Source organism: Cherax quadricarinatus, chromosome 73, assembly GCF_038502225.1.
Source record: "Cherax quadricarinatus isolate ZL_2023a chromosome 73, ASM3850222v1, whole genome shotgun sequence".
NCBI classification, from domain to species: Eukaryota; Metazoa; Arthropoda; class Malacostraca; order Decapoda; family Parastacidae; genus Cherax; species Cherax quadricarinatus.
Window position 1 is genome coordinate 5,519,398 of NC_091364.1, and position 19,448 is coordinate 5,538,845.

Below are 19,448 nucleotides of genomic sequence, written 5' to 3' on the forward strand. Positions count from 1 at the left end.
TTTTTTTATTATAATAATAATCAGCCCTCTGAATAATACTTTTAGTAACTCCACAACTCCTCTTGATTTCCACACTACAAATTTCTGCATAATATTTACACCACACACTGCAAGTATACCATCATCATTGCCTTCAGCCTCCTTGCTGCAGCATTCACAACCCATGCTTCACACCTATATAAGAGTGATGGTACCACTATATTCTTGTACATTCCCTTCTTTGCCTCCATGGGTAACATTTTTTGTCTCCACAGATGCCTCAATGCACCACTCACTTTTTTTTCTTCATCAATTCTATGGTTAACCCCATCCTTCATAAACCCATCCCCACCCAACTCCCAAATGTGAAAACATTCACTTCTTCCATACTCCCTCCCTCCAATGCAATATCCACAGAACACAGATCTAATTCCCTAAATCAAGAGCCCCTCACCAACATCAAGGAACCTTCCTTGAGGGGCTTGTGTACTAAGTGATAGCTACTAGGCTTGAGATATATGTAAAGATTTCTGGGTCTTCAGAAGGTGTCGGCTCCTGAAGGTTGATCCCCGGCTCTTGGGAAGTTATCTTTATCTAAATTGTTTGATACCCTCATTATCTATGTTCACTTTCAACTTTCCACACCCACCCAAACTCGTCCACTAACCTTTGCAACTTTTCTTTAGAATCCCCCAACAGCACAGTATCACCAGCAAAAAGTGACTGAGTCAACTCCCATTTTGTATTTCACACCCCATAATTTAATCCCACCCCTCTCCCCAACACCCTAACATTTACTTCTTTTACAGCCCCCATCTATAAATATGTTAAACAACCATGGTGACATTACACATCCCTGTCTAAGGCCTACTATTTCTGGAAAGTAATTTCCCTCTTTCCTACACACTAACGTGAGCCTCATAAAAACTTTACAGCATTTATTAACTTGCTACCTATTCCATAAACTTGCAACATCTGCCACATTGCTCCCCTATCATATGTCTTTTCTAAATCCATAAATGCAATGAAGATTTCCCTACCTTTATCTAAATACTGATATATTTTCTGACACCCTCAAGAAGTTCAGTTGTGAAAGTATGATCCATGTTTTGCACCTAGTCAATGGAGGATCAACTATTCACCACTCCTAATACTGACTGATCCCCACAGGATTAGGATTAGCATTAGATGCAAATAAAAACAGAGGAGCACTGCAGTAAGCCTAACACCCCATGCCAGGCAGGTCTTCCTCTAACCCAACCCTTCTTACTCACACCTCTGTCTAGCCCATTTTCAAAACTACCCAAGGTGTCAATTTCAATGATTATGGAATTAAAGACTGTTAAGCATAGTTACAGATAAGTTGAACAATCAGCACATTTTATTTCTGAATTTATTGAAATCCAATTTCACATCCTTCCTCCCTCAAACCTTTATCCTCCAGGGAGGAGATATTTTATCATGGAAGAAGCTCAGAATGGGAAGACTTACTTTTTTTTTCTTAGCCGGAGAAATTTCTGTTTCACCACTTGAATTCCGCTTTGCTGGTTCAGAGGCTATCCTGGTAGAAAAAATTATGCAACTTCAATGAACCATCATAATATATTACAATTTATGAACAATAGAAAGTTATACATATAATGAAGCTCTTGAATCATTCAAGTAATCAAGCATTTGTTTCTACTCCAATGACATGGGAATATGGTACAGTATATACTTTACTGAAGTATAGTCTCACTTTATATATTGTTGATGCCTGAAATTTCTGTACATCTCAAATCACATACAAGTCTACCCACATCACAAAAGTGATGTCAAAGTGTCCAATGTACTAGTACGGAAGCTTTTCTAGGCCTCTAAATTTGCAGAGTGCTCCCATTTTAGGCCTCAAATGTGTTGTTTGGGTCACTTGCTAACTCGTGATTCCTACGAAAAAAATTGAGGCCATTGTGGGTAGTATCACCCAGTAATCTTAGGCTCACAATGGTTCGCCAGCATGCCAATCTTTCTCGCAGTGAAATCAGAGAAATAATGTTTAATCTAGACATCAATAACACTGAGGAGAGTGACAATGGAGATCATTTTCTGCCTTTGAAGGGGACAGCAATGGTGGTATAACTAGGAATGGAAGAAAAGTGCCAGCTCAACAAAAGGTCTTGCTAGATGGGGTTGTAAAATAAGTAAATGCTAGGGTGTTGGGGGCTGTATAGTCCTTGTGGCTTAGCGCTTCTTTTTGATTATAATAATAATAATAATAATAATAGGGTGTTGGGGAGAAGGGTGGGACTAAATTATGGGGAATCAAATATAAAATGAGAATTGACAGTTACTTTTTCCTGATGATACTATGCTTATGGGAGATTCTAAAGAAAAGTTGCAAAGGTTAGTGGATGAGTTTGGGAGTGTGTGTAAAGGTACAAAGTTGTAAGTAAACATAGAAAAGAGTAAGGTGATGAGGGTATCAAATTATTTAAAGAAAAATTGGATATCAAATTGGAGAGTAGTAGTATGGAAGAAGTGAATGTTTTCAGATATTTGGAAGTTGACGTGTTAGAATATGGATGGATGAAGGACAAGGTTAACCATAGAATTGATGAAGGAAAAAAAAGGTGAGTGGTGCATTGAGGTATATGTGGAGACAAAAAAACATTATCTATGGAGGCAAAGAAGGAAATGTATGAAAGTATAGTGGTACCAACACTCTTATATGGGTGTGGAGCGTGGGTTGTAAATGCTGCAGCGAGGAGGCGGTGGAGATGTCCTATCTAAGGGCAATGTGTGGCGTAAATATTATGCAGAGAATTTGGAGTGTGGAGTTAATAAAAGTATTAGTCAGAGGGCTGAAGAGGGGTTGTTGAGGTGGTTTGGTCATTTAGAGAGAATGGATCAAAGTAGAATGACGTGTAAGGCGTATAAATCTGTAGGGGAAGGAAGGCGGGGTAGGGGTCGTCCTCGAAAAGGTTGGAGGGAGGGGGTAAAGGAGGTTTTGTGGGCGAGGGGCTTGGACTTCCAGCAAGCATGCGTGAGCGCGTTAGGAGTGAATGGAGACGAATGGTATTTGGGACCTGATGAGCTGTTGGAATATGAGTAGGGCAATATTTAGTGAAGGGATTCAGGGAAACCGGTTATTTTTATATAGCCGGACTTGAGTCCTGGATGCCTGCACTTTAAAGGAGGGGTTTGGGATATGGGCAGTTTGGAGGGATATGTTGTGTATCTTTATATGTATGTGGTTCTAAACTGTTGTGTTCTGGGCACCTCAGCAAAAACAGTGATTATATATGAGTGAGGTAAAAGTGTTAAATGATGATGAAAGTATTTTCTTTTTGGGTCACCCTGCCTCAGTGAGAGATGGCCAACTTGTTAGAAGAAGAAATGATGATGATTGTAATAATGTTGGTAGAATTACCGACAATATGTAAAGTAAAAGGACACAAGTGCAACGAATGTGACATTTTATTGTGGCAACGTTTCGCTCTCCAGGAGCTTTGTCAAGCTTGACAAAGCTCCTGGAGAGCGAAACGTTGCCACAATAAAATGTCACATTAGTTGCACATGTGTCCTTCTACTTTACATGATGATGACTGATGATTTGTAGATGAATGGTTCAGAGAACCGACATGTTGATAAATTAGACACATGTGCAACTCTTGGGTATCAAAGATACCCAAGAGTTGCACATGTGTCTAATTTATCAACATGTCGGTTCTCTGAACCATTCATCTACAAACCTGTCAGACACTGCAACTTCTTGGGATCTTAATACTTGGGAATTCTTCGCTTGCCTAATTCTTGGGCACGACCTACTTCAACATTGAACAAATGTTACACCACCTATGACTGCTGCACCTCTCCTGCCAACGGTTTATAAGCTCCTTCTCAGCACGTATGCCGCATTCTATTCAAGATTGATGGACTGACCACATCGACTCAAGGTTGAGGGACTGATTACCTCATTCTCCTCCTGTTCTTCAAGATTCTCCTTTGTATGGACTGATGAAGCCACTGTGTGGCGAAACGTTTCCTCAATAAAGATACCCAAGAGTTGCACATGTGTCTAATTTATCAACATGACTGATGATGATGATGATAGGTGTAGATGAATGTGTATCAACCAAAACCAGACGTGTTCGTCTTTTTACATCCCCCGCGTCTCTCATTCTCTCGCTCTCTGTTTCTCTCGATTATTCATTTTTATATTGCTTACTCAACTCTCACCCTACATTAAGACTACAAATATTTTAAGGCAAGAAATGAGTGTACTGTATGTGCATTTTATTGCTCTAGGGTGCTGTGAATGTCGTAGTATACGTATTACTTGTGGGTGGGGTGACCTGGCTGGCTACCATACCTCCTACCCCTGACTATCATACCTCCTACACCTGACTTCCTACAAAATAAATACTACTTACCTCTCACCCTACATTAAAGACGGGTCATTGCAAGATTGAGACCCGTGCCAGGACTACGGTCTTGGCGAACATTATACTACATACATACACCCTACATTAAGACTACAAATATTTTAAGGTAAGTAATGAGTGTACTGTAAGTAGTGTACAGTGGTACCCTGAGTTTCGTACAGCTCCCAACTCGAACAACTATGTAAGTGTATTATTGTAAGTGCTTTTGTAAGTGTATTTTTGGGGGCCTGAAACGGACTAATCTAATTTACATTATTCCTTATGGGAACAAATTCGTTCGGTAATGGCACTCGAACAGTCTTGTGGAACAAATTTTGTACAAAACCCGTGGTATCACTGTACTTTTTATTGTTTTTAATGCCTAGTTCCACTGATAACTTAATATATGTTAGTGTAAACTTATCTAGCATTTATATGCATTTATAAGTGGAAAAAAGGTGTTTCACTTTACGGCAATTTCCGCTTTACGGCGGTAGGCTGGTATCTAACCTGCCATATAAGTGGGGTCCTACTGTACCTATTACAGTAGTGTACACACAATTTACAAGCATACTGCAATAAACATTAAAAATATAGTTTTACAGTAGTCGAAGGCACCCAGAATATTCCCTTGAACCTAAATATGCCATAAATAATTAACCTAAGATAACCCAATACAGTCACACAATGTGACTTCTTTCCATGCTTTGAGGAGTATCACACCTTGAAACAACTAATATTATAAGTATTCCCTGTACACAGAGATGATCAAAATAATAAAATCTTTCCTGGGTATGCTTCAATTTAGGGGTTAGAAAATAAAATATTGTTAACACTTTTGAAAAAATAAGCTCATACCTGCCAGGGCCCCAAGGCAGAAACCACCAATGTCTCTCCCATACTTCATTGACATACACTAATAAGGAACTATATATGCATTAAAATATGCTTACTATCACAAACAACCTGCTGTCACACATGCATCTATTTCATTGACATACTTTGTCACAGTTGCTCTTTGCTGATGACACTGTGCTCTTGGGAGATTCTGAAGAGAAGTTCCAGAGATTGGTGGATGAATTTGGTAGGGTGTGCAAAAGAAGAAAATTGAAAGTGAATACAGGAAAGAGTAAGGTTATGAGGATAACAAAAAGATTAGGTGATGAAAGATTGGATATCAGATTGGAGGGAAAGAGTATGGAGGAGGTGAATGTATTCAGATATTTGGGAGTGGACGTGTCAGCGGATGGGTCTATGAAAGATGAGGTGAATCATAGAATTGATGAGGGGAAAAGGGTGAGTGGTGCACTTAGGAGTCTGTGGAGACAAAGAACTTTGTCCTTGGAGGCAAAGAGGGGAATGTATGAGAGTATAGTTTTACCAACGCTCTTATATGGGTGTGAAGCATGGGTGATGAATGTTGCAGCGAGGAGAAGGCTGGAGGCAGTGGAGATGTCATGTCTGAGAGCAATGTGTGGTGTGAATATAATGCAGAGAATTCGTAGTTTGGAAGTTAGGAGGAGGTGCGGGATTACCAAAACTGTTGTCCAGAGGGCTGAGGAAGGGTTGTTGAGGTGGTTCGGACATGTGGAGAGAATGGAGCGAAACAGAATAACTTCAAGAGTGTATCAGTCTGTAGTGGAAGGAAGGCGGGATAGGGGTCGGCCTAGGAAAGGTTGGAGGGAGGGGGTAAAGGAGGTTTTGTGTGCGAGGGGCTTGGACTTCCAGCAGGCATGCGTGAGCGTGTTTGATAGGAGTGAATGGAGACAAATGGTTTTTAATACTTGACGTGCTGTTGGAGTGTGAGCAAAGTAACATTTATGAAGGGGTTCAGGGAAACCGGCAGGCCAGACTTGAGTCCTGAAGATGGGAAGTACAGTGCCTGCACTCTGAAGGAGGGGTGTTAATGTTGCAGTTTAAAAACTGTAGTGTAAAGCACCCTTCTGGCAAGACAGTGATGGAGTGAATGATGGTGAAAGTTTTTCTTTTTCGGGCCACCCTGCCTTGGTGGGAATCGGCCAGTGTGATAATAAAAAATAATAATACTTCGATCAATCATAGATTAAATTTTTTTCCATTCTTTTCCAAGTTGCATTAAGTAAGTGCCTCTATATTTAAATGTACAGTACACATACAAACTGCACAATGAAAAAAAAAAAAGGTAGCTCAAGAAGCAGATATATTATATTCATAGAAAAACACTTAAAATTCATAGGGGAGGGGGTCACACAGGTCTGATCTAAGAGTAAAATTACTCCAATTCCTTGGATCAGGGGACCTTTACCAGCTACAAGGAATCCCAATGAAGGGATATATATGAAGCACAGGTAGACTCCGTATTGTATCACACTTACGTCTTCCTATGTGATGAGTCGATGTTTGGTTTCTGACCATTAAATTCCATTTCTGCTAGTTTTGTTTCCATTTCTATTGCTTTGGCTTCTGATTCATAAGTTATACAGCATTTCCTGAAACAAGGGCAAGAATATGTTAAGTGTTCAAAATACTGAATAACAAAACTGCCAACCGATCACTAAAGAAATTCAATCCCAAATTATAACTAAAAATGCCAGATTATTACGCTATCTTGCCATGGGCTTATATCTGGTCATGCAAGTGTGTGTGCGCGCTCGCGCAAACATGTACACTAAGATTGCATGCACAAGCACTGTGCTCTATATATTCAACAAATACCTTAGTTTCTGATTTTTTTTAGAGTAGGATTACGCCAGTAGCAGTTCTTACCATCCGAAGTGCATTGTTGTTGTTGTTTTTCCAAATTCCATTAATTCAGCAACGCCTTTATCAGTGATTGCACCAGGGAAATTCAAGTAAATAACACATTTGTCCTTCTGAGGCTCCTAGAAAAATTAAGAATCACTTCAAAATTAAATTTTATTAAACTTCTAAGGTTGCTTGAACAAGTTCCGAATCATTTTATAACTTCGATAATAGATAACAGCAGCAGTTAAATTTTAACAAGTGAAATTCCATTTAATTACAGGACATTTATTTTTACAATAAAATGCATTTATCAAAACAAAATTGTGAGAACTTACTGCCTGCATAGATCCATCTTGATAGCCATAGCCTTGCACCCAAGACGCAACTCCTGAATATCCACCACGGGTACCCCTAACAATGGGTCTTCCTCCCCTGCTGCTGCCTCTCCCTCTTAAGACAGATCCACTTCCCCTAATAACACGAGCTCTCCTTAAGAACCCTCTTCCCCTAGAAAAGTCATTTGTGTACTCCATCATACCACCCCGCCCACCTGCATATGCACCCCTGTTGCCTCTGGTGATACCCCTGGCTGCTTCAAAAGTACCTCTTGCTCCCCTGAAGCTACTCCTGCTTTTGTCATAATTTACCCTTCCTCTTCTTATTCCCCCTCGAGCAGGATCATATTCACTACTGCCACCTTCATAGCCTCCTCTTCCTCCCCTCGGGTTTGCTCTTCCACCCCTAGCCCAGGATCCTCTTACTCCACCACGAGTTCCATCATAAGTACTTTTTACTCCCCTGTATCCACCAGTAGTGGCTTCATAACCACCTCTCCCTCCAGTGTAGGCAGTTGTTGTTGTTCTAGGACCGCGTACTCTGCCTCCACTATATCGAGTGCCTCTTGCTCTTCCGGTAACATAACCAGTTCCTCTGCTTCCACTATAGCCACTATTTCTTTCCTGTTCATAATTACCATAGCCACTTGCTCTCTCTTCACCATAGCCAGCATAGCTGCTTCTATCTTCACCATACCCACTAGCATAACCACTTCCTCGGTCTTCACTATAGTTTGCATATCCACTCCTCGTATCTTCATAGCTGGTGTAACCAGGTGCTCTCTCTGTATTATATCCAGTATAAGTGGTATCTCTTTCTTCATAGCCACTATAACCACTATAGTCACCATCTCTTTCCTCAACATAGCCCCCATAAGTAGTACTGTGAGCTTCAGGATAACTATTGTAATTACTTCCTCCAGTATAGCTACCACCTCTGTTTCCTGTGTAACCACCACCCCTTCCTCCACTGTAACCTCCACTGGACCCTCCTTCATAACCACTAGTCATTCCTTCGCTATAGCCACCACTTCCTCCTCCTGTGTAGCTACTGCCTCTGCCTGGATTATAGCTACTGCCTCTTGCCCCAGTTCCCCTTCCTCCCCTAAAGCCTCCCCTCCCAGCATCATAGGTGCCTCTTCCTCCCTTATAACCTCCCCTTTCTTCATAGCCCCCACCTCTCCCACCTCTAAAACCTCCCCTGCTACTTCTAAAAGTTCTTCCCCTGGGCATCATTCCATTTGATCTATCCATAATTGTGGTTCAATTTTGAGCCGTCTTCCTATTTATTTTTTTCTGCTGTTTCAGTGAAGACTGGAGTTTCACACTCAGAAGTTTATGAGACTTAAATTGCCAATTTTAGTTTCTTGACAGACATGGAAGCATGATATAATCTGAAAATGAGATGTAAAACATTAAACTAAAAATTACAAGCAAAAATTGTTAACGGTTAAGTTAAAAGTTGTAAAATCTAGAACCCAGTAATTTCACAGTAAGCCATTTGTAAAGTCAGGAAAAATGAAAAAAAAAACAGAAAGCACAAAAAATAATTTAAAATCTTTTAAGATAAAACAAATACCTATGACTGATTTTGAGAGTTGTGTTACTCTTTTATCCTGAGGTCAGGTTCTCTGCTGACCACCTTAACAATGGAGAAGAAAAAAAATGCTATTTTATCAAATAAAACTTTGATGGGAGAACACTGATCTATCAGGAACGTGACGGTAAGCTGTCCAATATACAAAAACAGTTAGAAACAGAAATACAAATAGCTAGAGCTTCATTTAAGGTTATTAATAGAATATTCAAGAGGTTGCTAGTAGAATTGCAGTAAATCAACCATTCAAATCATTATGAAGCTGTGTGTAGTCTGTGGTCAGTCAAACAAACGGGCTTCCACATGGATAAATTGTCATTTTTGTGGAAATTGGTGTCACGCCCCTTGTGCAGATATTCAAGAACTAGCTACAAGCAGTATTAAAACAGAGAAGTGTTTTTGGGTATGCCCAAATGAGGAAAATCTGTGGACTAAAATCACAAGGGTATTAAAAGAGGACAACATCAAAGCTGCTTTCATCCACCAATCTCTGCAACTTCTCTTCAGAATCTCCCAAGAGCACAGTGTCATCAGCAAAGAGCAGCTGTGACAACTCCCACTTTGTGTGTGATTCTTTATCTTTTAACTCCACGCCTCTTGCCAAGACCCTCGCATTTACTTCTCTTACAACCCCATCTATAAATATATTAAACAACCACGGTGACATCACACATCCTTGTCTAAGGCCTACTTTTACTGGGAAAAAATTTCCCTCTTTCCTACATACTCTAACTTGAGCCTCACTATCCTCGTAAAAACTCTTCACTGCTTTCAGTAACCTACCTCCTACACCATACACTTGCAACATCTGCCACATTGCCCCCCTATCCACCCTGTCATACGCCTTTTCCAAATCCATAAATGCCACAAAGACCTCTTTAGCCTTATCTAAATACTGTTCACTTATATGTTTCACTGTAAACACCTGGTCCACACACCCCCTACCTTTCCTAAAGTCTCCTTGTTCATCTGCTATCCTATTCTCCGTCTTACTCTTAATTCTTTCAATTATAACTCTACCATACACTTTACCAGGTACACTCAACAGACTTATCCCCCTATAATTTTTGCACTCTCTTTTATCCCCTTTGCCTTTATACAAAGGAACTATGCATGCTCTCTGCCAATCCCTAGGTACCTTACCCTCTTCCATACTTTTATTAAATAATTGCACCAACCACTCCAAAACTATATCCCCACCTGCTTTTAACATTTCTATCTTTATCCCATCAATCCCGGCTGCCTTACCCCCTTTCATTTTACCTACTGCCTCACGAACTTCCCCCACACTCACAACTGGCTCTTCCTCACTCCTACAAGATGTTATTCCTCCTTGCCCTATACACGAAATCACAGCTTCCCTATCTTCATCAACATTTAACAATTCCTCATAATATTCCTTCCATCTTCCCAATACCTCTAACTCTCCATTTAATAACTCTCCTCTCCTATTTTTAACTGACAAATCCATTTGTTCTCTAGGCTTTCTTAACTTGTTAATCTCACTCCAAAACTTTTTCTTATTTTCAACAAAATTTGTTGATAACATCTCACCCACTCTCTCATTTGCTCTCTTTTTACATTGCTTCACCACTCTCTTAACTTCTCTCTTTTTCTCCATATACTCTTCCCTCCTTGCATCACTTCTACTTTGTAAAAACTTCTCATATGCTAACTTTTTCTCCCTTACTACTCTCTTTACATCATCATTCCACCAATCGCTCCTCTTCCCTCCTGCACCCACTTTCCTGTAACCACAAACTTCTGCTGAACACTCTAACACTACATTTTTAAACCTACCCCATACCTCTTCGACCCCATTGCCTATGCTCTCATTAGCCCATCTATCCTCCAATAGCTGTTTATATCTTACCCTAACTGCCTCCTCTTTTAGTTTATAAACCTTCACCTCTCTCTTCCCTGATGCTTCTATTCTCCTTGTATCCCATCTACCTTTTACTCTCAGTGTAGCTACAACTAGAAAGTGATCTGATATATCTGTGGCCCCTCTATAAACATGTACATCCTTAAGTCTACTCAACAGTCTCTTATCTACCAATACATAATCCAACAAACTACTGTCATTTCGCCCTACATCATATCGTGTATATGTACTTATTTATCCTCTTTTTCTTAAAATATGTATTACCTATAACTAAACCCCTTTCTATACAAAGTTCAATCAAAGGGCTCCCATTATCATTTACACCTGGCACCCCAAACTTACCTACCACACCCTCTCTAAAAGTTTCTCCTACTTTAGCATTCAAGTCCCCTACCACAATTACTCTCTCACTTGGTTCAAAGGCTCCTATACATTCACTTAACATCTCCCAAAATCTCTCTCTCTCCTCTGCATTCCTCTCTTCTCCAGGTGCATACACGCTTATTATGACCCACTTCTCGCATCCAACCTTTACTTTAATCCACATAATTCTTGAATTTACACATTCATATTCTCTTTTCTCCTTCCATAACTGATCATTTAACATTACTGCTACCCCTTCCTTTGCTCTAACTCTCTCAGATACTCCAGATTTAATCCCATTTATTTCCCCCCACTGAAACTCTCCTACCCCCTTCAGCTTTGTTTCGCTTAGGGCCAGGACATCCAACTTCTTTTCATTCATAACATCAGCAATCATCTGTTTCTTGTCATCCGCACTACATCCACGCACATTTAAGCAACCCAGTTTTATAAAGTTTTTCTTCTTCTCTTTTTTAGTAATTGTATACAGGAGAAGGGGTTACTAGCCCATTGCTCCCGGCATTTTAGTCGCCTCATACGACACGCATGGCTTACGGAGGAAAGATTCTTTTCCACTTCCCCATGGACAATAGAAGAAATAAAAAAGAACAAGAGCTATTTAGAAAAAGGAGAAAAACCTAGACAGAAAAAGAAACCAGCAATCCTACCATCATGCAAAACAGTTACAGGTTTTTGTTTCACAGTCATCTGGCAGGACGGTAGTACTTCCCTGGGTGGTTGCTGTCTACCAACCTACTACCTGGGTGAGATGTTATCAACAAATTTTGTTGAAAATAAGAAAAAGTTTTGGAGTGAGATTAACAAGTTAAGAAAGCCTAGAGAACAAATGGATTTGTCAGTTAAAAGTAGGAGAGGAGAGTTATTAAATGGAGAGTTAGAGGTATTGGGAAGATGGAGGGAATATTTTGAGGAATTGTTAAATGTTGATGAAGATAAGGAAGCTGTGATTTCGTGTATAGGGCAAGGAGGAATAACATCTTGTAGGAGTGAGGAAGAGCCAGTTGTGAGTGTGGGGGAAGTTCGTGAGGCAGTAGGTAAAATGAAAGGGGGTAAGGCAGCCGGGATTGATGGGATAAAGATAGAAATGTTAAAAGCAGGTGGGGATATAGTTTTGGAGTGGTTGGTGCAATTATTTAATAAATGTATGGAAGAGGGTAAGGTACCTAGGGATTGGCAGAGAGCATGCATAGTTCCTTTGTATAAAGGCAAAGGGGACAAAAGAGTGCAAAAATTATAGGGGGATAAGTCTGTTGAGTATACCTGGTAAAGTGTATGGTCGAGTTATTATTGAAAGAATTAAGAGCAAGACGGAGAATAGGATAGCAGATGAACAAGGAGGCTTTAGGAAAGGTTGGGGGTGTGTGGACCACGTGTTTACAGTGAAACATATAAGTGAACAGTATTTAGATAAGGCTAAAGAGGTCTCTGTGGCATTTATGGATTTGGAAAAGGCGTATGACAGGGTGGATAGGGGGGCAATGTGGCAGATGTTGCAGGTGTATGGTGTAGGAGGTAGGTTACTGAAAGCAGTGAAGAGTTTTTACGAGGATAGTGAGGCTCAAGTTAGAGTATGTAGGAAAGAGGGAAATTATTTCCCAGTAAAAGTAGGCCTTAGACAAGGATGTGTGATGTCACCGTGGTTGTTTAATATACGTGTATTTATAGATGGGGTTGTAAGAAAAGTAAATGCGAGGGTCTTGGCAAGAGGCGTGGAGTTAAAAGATAAAGAATCACACATAAAGTGGGAGTTGTCACAGTTGCTCTTTGCTGATGACACTGTGCTCTTGGGAGATTCTGAAGAGAAGTTGCAGAGATTGGTGGATGAATTTGGTAGGGTGTGCAAAAGAAGAAAATTAAAAGTGAATACAGGAAAGAGTAAGGTTATGAGGGTAACAAAAAGATTAGGTGATGAAAGATTGGATATCAGATTGGAGGGAGAGAGTATGGAGGAGGTGAATGTATTCAGATATTTGGGAGTGGACATGTCAGCGGATGGGTCTATGAAAGATGAGGTGAATCATAGAATTGATGAGGGGAAAAGGGTGAGTGGTGCACTTAGGAGTCTGTGGAGACAAAGAACTTTGTCCTTGGAGGCAAAGAGGGGAATGTATGAGAGTATAGTTTTACCAACGCTCTTATATGGGTGTGAAGCATGGGTGATGAATGTTGCAGCGAGGAGAAGGCTGGAGGCAGTGGAGATGTCATGTCTGAGGGCAATGTGTGGTGTGAATATAATGCAGAGAATTCGTAGTTTGGAAGTTAGGAGGAGGTGCGGGCTTACCAAAACTGTTGTCCAGAGGGCTGAGGAAGCATTGTTGAGGTGGTTCAGACATGTAGAGAGAATGGAGCGAAACAGAGTGACTTCAAGAGTGTATCAGTCTGTAGTGGAAGGAAGGCGGGGTAGGGGTCGGCCTAGGAAAGGTTGGAGGGACAGGGTAAAGGAGGTTTTGTGTGCGAGGGGCTTGGACTTCCAGCAGGCATGTGTGAGCGTGTTTGATAGGAGTGAATGGAGACAAATGGTTTTTAATACTTGACGTGCTGTTGGAGTGTGAGCAAAGTAACATTTATGAAGGGGTTCAGGGAAACCGGTAGGCCGGACTCGAGTCCTGGAGATGGGAAGTACAGTGCCTGCACTCTGAAGGAGGGGTGTTAATGTTGCAGTTTAAAAACTGTAGTGCAAAGCACCCTTCTGGCAAGACAGTGATGGAGTGAATGATGGTGAAAGTTTTCCTTTTTCGGGCCACCCTGCCTTGGTGGGAATCGGCCAGTGTGATAATAAAAAAATAAATAAAATATGATAGATTAGATGGGGGAGCAATCTGGCAGATGTTGCAAGTGTATGGAATAGGTAGTAAGTTACTAAATGCTGTAAAGAGTTTTTATGAGGGCAGCGAGGCTCAGGTTAGGGTGTGTAGGAGAGAGGGTGATTACTTCCCAGTAAAAGTAGGTCTTAGACAGGGATGTGTGATCTCACCATGGTTGTTTAACATTTATAAATGGGGGTTGTAAAACAAGTAAATGCTAGGGTGTTGGGGAGAGGAGTGGGACTAAATTATGGGGAATCAAATACAAAATGGGAGTTGACACAGTTACTTTTTGCTGATGATAATGAGCTTTTGGAGGATTCTAAAGAAAAGTTGCAAAGGTTAGTAGACGAGTTTGGGAGGGTGTGTAAAGGTAGAAAGTTGAAAGTGATCACAGATAAGAGTAAGGTGATGAGGGTATCAAACAATTTAGATAAAGGAAAATTGGATATCCTATTTTAGGGAAGGAGTATGGAAGAAGTGAATGTTTTCAGGTATTTGAGAGTTGATTTGTCAGCAGATGGGTTTATGAAAGATGAGGTTAACCATAAAACTGATGAAGGAAAAAAGGTGAGTAGTGCATTGAGGTATCTGTGGAGACAAAGAAGGGAATGTACGAGAGTATGTATAGTGGTACCAACATTCTCATACGAGTGTGAAGCATGGGTTGTAAATGCTGTAGTGAGCAGGCAGCTGGAGGCAGTGGAGACATCTTGTCTAAGGGCAACATGTGGTGTAAATATTATACAGAGAATTCATAGTGTGGAAATTAGGAGGAGTTGTGGAGTTACTAGAAGTATTAGTCAGAGGGTTGAATAGGGGCTGTTGAGGTGGTTTGGTCATTGAGAGAATGGAACAAAGTAGAATGACAGAGAGTGTATAAATCTGTAGGGAAGGGAAGGTGGGGTAGGGGCTGTCCCCAAAGAGGTTGGAGGGAGGGGGTAAAGGAGGTTTTGTAGGCCAGGGGCTTGGACTTCTAGCAAGCGTGAGTGAGCATGTTGGATAAGAGTGAATGGAGATGAATGGTTTCTGGGATCTGACGAGCTGTTGGAGTGTGAGCAGGGTAATACGTATTTTGTGAAGGGATTCAGGGAAACCAGCTAGCTGGACTTGAGTCCTGGAAATGGGAAGTACAATGCCTGCACTTTTAAGGAGGGGTTTGGGATATTGGCAGCTTGGAGGGACGTCTAAGCTGTCATATCACACGTATACACACACACACACATGCATGCACTCCCCCCCCACACACACACATAACGGGAAGGGCACCGCAGTGGATCAGAGAATACCTGACATGGAGGAAACAATGAGTTATGGTACGTGACGAGGTGTCAGAAGGGGCACCTGTGACGAGCGGGGTTCCACAGGGGTCAGTCTTAGAACCAGTATATGTGAATGACGTAATGGAAGGGATAGACTCAGAAGTGTCCCTGTTAGCAGATGATGTGAAGCTAATGAGGAGAATTAGATCAGATGAGGATCAGGCAGGACTAGAGAGAGACCTGGACAGGCTGTAAGCCTTGTCCAACAACTGGCTCCTTGAATTTAACCCAGCCAAATGTAATGAAGATCGGGAAGGGAAAAAAAAGACAACAAACAGACTATGAGCTAGGTGGCCTAAGACTGCAAACCTCACTTAAGGAAAAGAATCTCGGGGTAAGTATAATACCGAGCACATCTCCTGAGGTGCACATCAACCATATAAGTGTTGCAGCATATAGGCACCTGGCAAACCTAAGAATAGCATTCCAATACCTCAGTAAGGAATAGTTCAAGACCCTGTACACCGTGTACATGAGGCCCATACTGGAGTATGCAGCACCAGTTTGGAACCCACACCTGGTCACAAGCATGTCAAGAAATTAGATAAAGTGCAAAGGTTTGCAATAGGACTAGTTTCAGAGCTAAGGGAAATGTCGTACGAAGAAAGATTAAGGGAAATCGGCCTGAGGACACTGAAGGATAGGAGGGTCAGAGGAGACATAACATACAAAATACTGCGAGGAACTGACAAGGTGGACAGAGACAGGATGTTCCAGAGATGGGACACAGAAACAAGGGGTCACAATTTAAAACTGAAGACTCAGATGAGTCAAAGGGATGTTAGGAAGTATTTCTTTAGTCACAGAGTTGTCAGGAAGTGGAATAGTCTGGGAATGATGTAGTGGAGGCAGGAACCATACATAGTTTTAAGATGAGATATGATGAAGTTCATGGAGCAGGGAGAGAGGGCCTAGTGGCGACCAGTGAAGAGGTGGGGCCAGGAGCTATGATTTGACCCCTGCAACAACAAATAGGCGAGTACACACACACACACACACAAGAATAGCATTCCAACATCTCAATAAGGAATCATTCAGGACCCTGTACACCATGTATGTTAGGCCTATATTGGAGTATGCAGCACCAGTTTAGAACCCACACTTTGCAAGCACATAACGAAATTAGAGAAAGTGCAAAGGTTTGTAACAAGACTAGTCCCAGAGCTGAGGGGCATGTCCTACGAGGAGAGGTTAAGTGAAATTCATCTGATGACACTGGAGGGCACAAGAGATATGGGGGATATGATAATGACATTTAAAATACCGAGAGGAATTGACAAGGTGGACAGAGGCAGATGTTCCAGAGACAGGACACAACAACAAGAGGTCACAGTTGGAAGCTGAAGACTCATATAAATCACAGGGATGTTAGGAAGTACTTCTTCGGTCACAGAGTGGTCAGGAAGTGGAATAGTCTGGGAAGTGATGAAGTGGAGGCAGGATCCATATATAGTTTAAAGAAGAGGTATGATAAAGCTCATGGAGCAGGAAGAGTGACCTAGTAGTGGCCAGTGAAGAGGCAGGGCCAGGAGCTGTGACTACCTTTGCAACCACAACTAGGTGAGTACACACACAGAATAACCACTGAAAAAATAGTGAATTTCTAAGCGCTTTCGTGATTTCTCACATATACAGCCTCTTCTCATTTAACGACAGAGTTTTGTTCCTAAGACCACGTTGGTAAACAAACTTGTCGCTAAGTGAGGAGCATACTATACTGGTAGTGGGTTTGTGTCAACCATTTTTGATACTGTTTTAATGTCACCTTTGCACCATTTATAACATTTCTGGTATACTCTTAAATGTTTATACAGTAATGTACTGTATATTGTAATAAACAGAATAGAGGAAATCAGCTCTAATATACATTATTTAGGTATGAATACTGGTCAGAGAGCCCATCGTAAGTCTGAGTCGTCGGTAAACGAGTACGTTGCTAAGTGAAGAGAGGCTGTACACATGTACACACGTACACACACACGTGTACACACACACACACACACACACACACACACGCGAGATGAGGTATCACAGTGGGCACCTGTGACGAGCGGGGTCCCAAAGGGGTCAGTCCTAGGACCAGTGCTATTTCTGGCATATGTGAATGACATAATGAAAGGGATAGACTCAGAGGTGTCCCTGTTCGCAGATGATGTGAAGTTAATGAGGAGAATTAAATCAGACGCGGACCAGGCAGGACTTCAAAGAGACCTGGACAGGCTGAACACACGGTCCAGCAACTGGCTTCTTGAATTCAACCCTGCCAAATGTAAAGTCATGAAGATCGGAGAAGGGCAAAGAAGACAGCAGACAGAGTATAGACTAGGTGGCCAAGGACTGCAAACCTCCTCGCTCAAGGAGAAAGATCTTGGGGTGACCATAACACCGAGCATGTCTCCGGAGGCACACATCAACCAGATAACTGCTGCAGCATACGGGCGCCTGGCAAACCTGAGAATAGCGTTCCGATACCTTAGTAAGGAATCATTCAAGACACTGTACACTGTGTACATCAGGCCCATACTGGAGTATGCAGCACCAGTTTGTAACCCACACCTGGTCAAACACTTCAAGAAATTGGAGAAAGTGCAAAGGTTTGCAACAAGGCTAGTTCCGGAGCTCGGGTATGTCCTACGAAGAAAGGCTGAGGGAAATCGTGCTGACGACATTGGAGGACAAGCGGGTCAGGGGAGACATGATAACGACATACAAAATACTGCATGGAATAGATAAGGTAGACAGAGACAGGTTGTTCCAGAGAGGGGACACAGAAACAAGGGGTCACAATTGGAAGTTGAAGACTCAGATGAGTCAAAAGGATGTTAGGAAGTATTTCTTCAGTCATAGAGTCATCAGGAAATGGAATAGTCTGACAAGTGATGTAGTGGAGGCAGGAACCATACACAGCTTTAAGACGAGGTATGACAAAGCTCTGGAAGCAGAGAGAGAACCTAGTAGCGATCAGTGAAGAGATGGGGCCAGGAGCTGAGTCTCGACCCCTGCAACCACAATTAGGTGAGCACACACACACACAAAGTCATGAAGATCGGAGAAGGACAAAGAAGACCGCAGACATAGTACATATAGGCTAGGAGGCCAAAGACTTCAAACCTCACTCAAGAAGAAAGATCTAGGAGTGAGCATCATACCGAGTACATCGCCAGAAGCACACATTAACCAGATAACTGCTGCAGCATATGGGCGACTGGCAAACCTGAGAAAAGCATTCTGGTACCTCAGTAAGGAATCGTTCAAGACTTTATACACTGCACGTCAGGCCCATACTGGAGTACGCAGCACCAGTATGGAACCCACACCTGGTCAAACACATCAAGAAATTAGAGAAAGTGCAAAGGTTTGCAACAAGGCTGGCTCCAGAGCTAAGGGGATTGTCCAATGAAGAAAGGTTGAGGGAAAATGGACTGACGACACTGGAGGACAGGAGGGTTAGGGGAGACACAATAACGACATATAAAATACTGCATGGAATAGACAAGGTGGACAGAGACAGGATGTTCCAGAGATGGGACACAGAAACAAGGGGTCACAATTGGAAGTTGAAGACTCAGATGAGTCAAAAGGATGCTAGGAAGTACTTCTTCAGCCATAGAGTTGTTAGAAAGTGGAACAGTCTGGCAAGCAATGTAGTGGAGGCAGGAACTATACATAGTTTTAAGATGAGGCATGATAAAGCTCATGGAGCAGGGAGAGGGAGGACCCAGTAGCGGTCAGTGAAGAGGCGGGGCCCCACCCACCCACCCACCCACACACACACGCATATGGGCGCCTAGCAAACCTCAGAACAGCATTCCGACATCTTAATAAGGAATCATTCAGGACCCTGTACACCGTGTATGTTAGGCCCATATTGGAGTATGCGGCACCAGTTTGGAACCCACACCTAGCCAAGCACGTGAAGAAACTAGAGAAAGTACAAAGGTTTGCAACAAGACTAGTCCCAGAGCTAAGAGGTATGTCCTACAAGGAGAGGTTAAGGGAAATCAACCTGACGACA

At 41.9% G+C, this 19,448-nt stretch overlaps 1 protein-coding gene across 5 annotated transcripts in view; it reads right to left on the reverse strand.

The window, feature by feature from the left end:
• Positions 1–19,448, reverse strand: part of LOC128701145 (uncharacterized) — a 36,882-nt gene that overhangs the window by 7,455 nt on the left and 9,979 nt on the right. For all 5 annotated transcript variants that reach the window (XM_053794740.2, XM_053794739.2, XM_053794743.2 and 2 more), the window contains 4 exons: positions 7,442–8,835; positions 7,128–7,243; positions 6,737–6,850; positions 1,471–1,540 (listed from right to left, as the gene is read on the reverse strand). In XM_053794740.2, coding sequence (XP_053650715.1) covers positions 1,471–1,540; positions 6,737–6,850; positions 7,128–7,243; positions 7,442–8,695 — 1,554 coding nt within the window. In that variant the 5' untranslated portion in view covers positions 8,696–8,835. The remainder of the gene's footprint in view (positions 1–1,470; positions 1,541–6,736; positions 6,851–7,127; positions 7,244–7,441; positions 8,836–19,448) is intronic.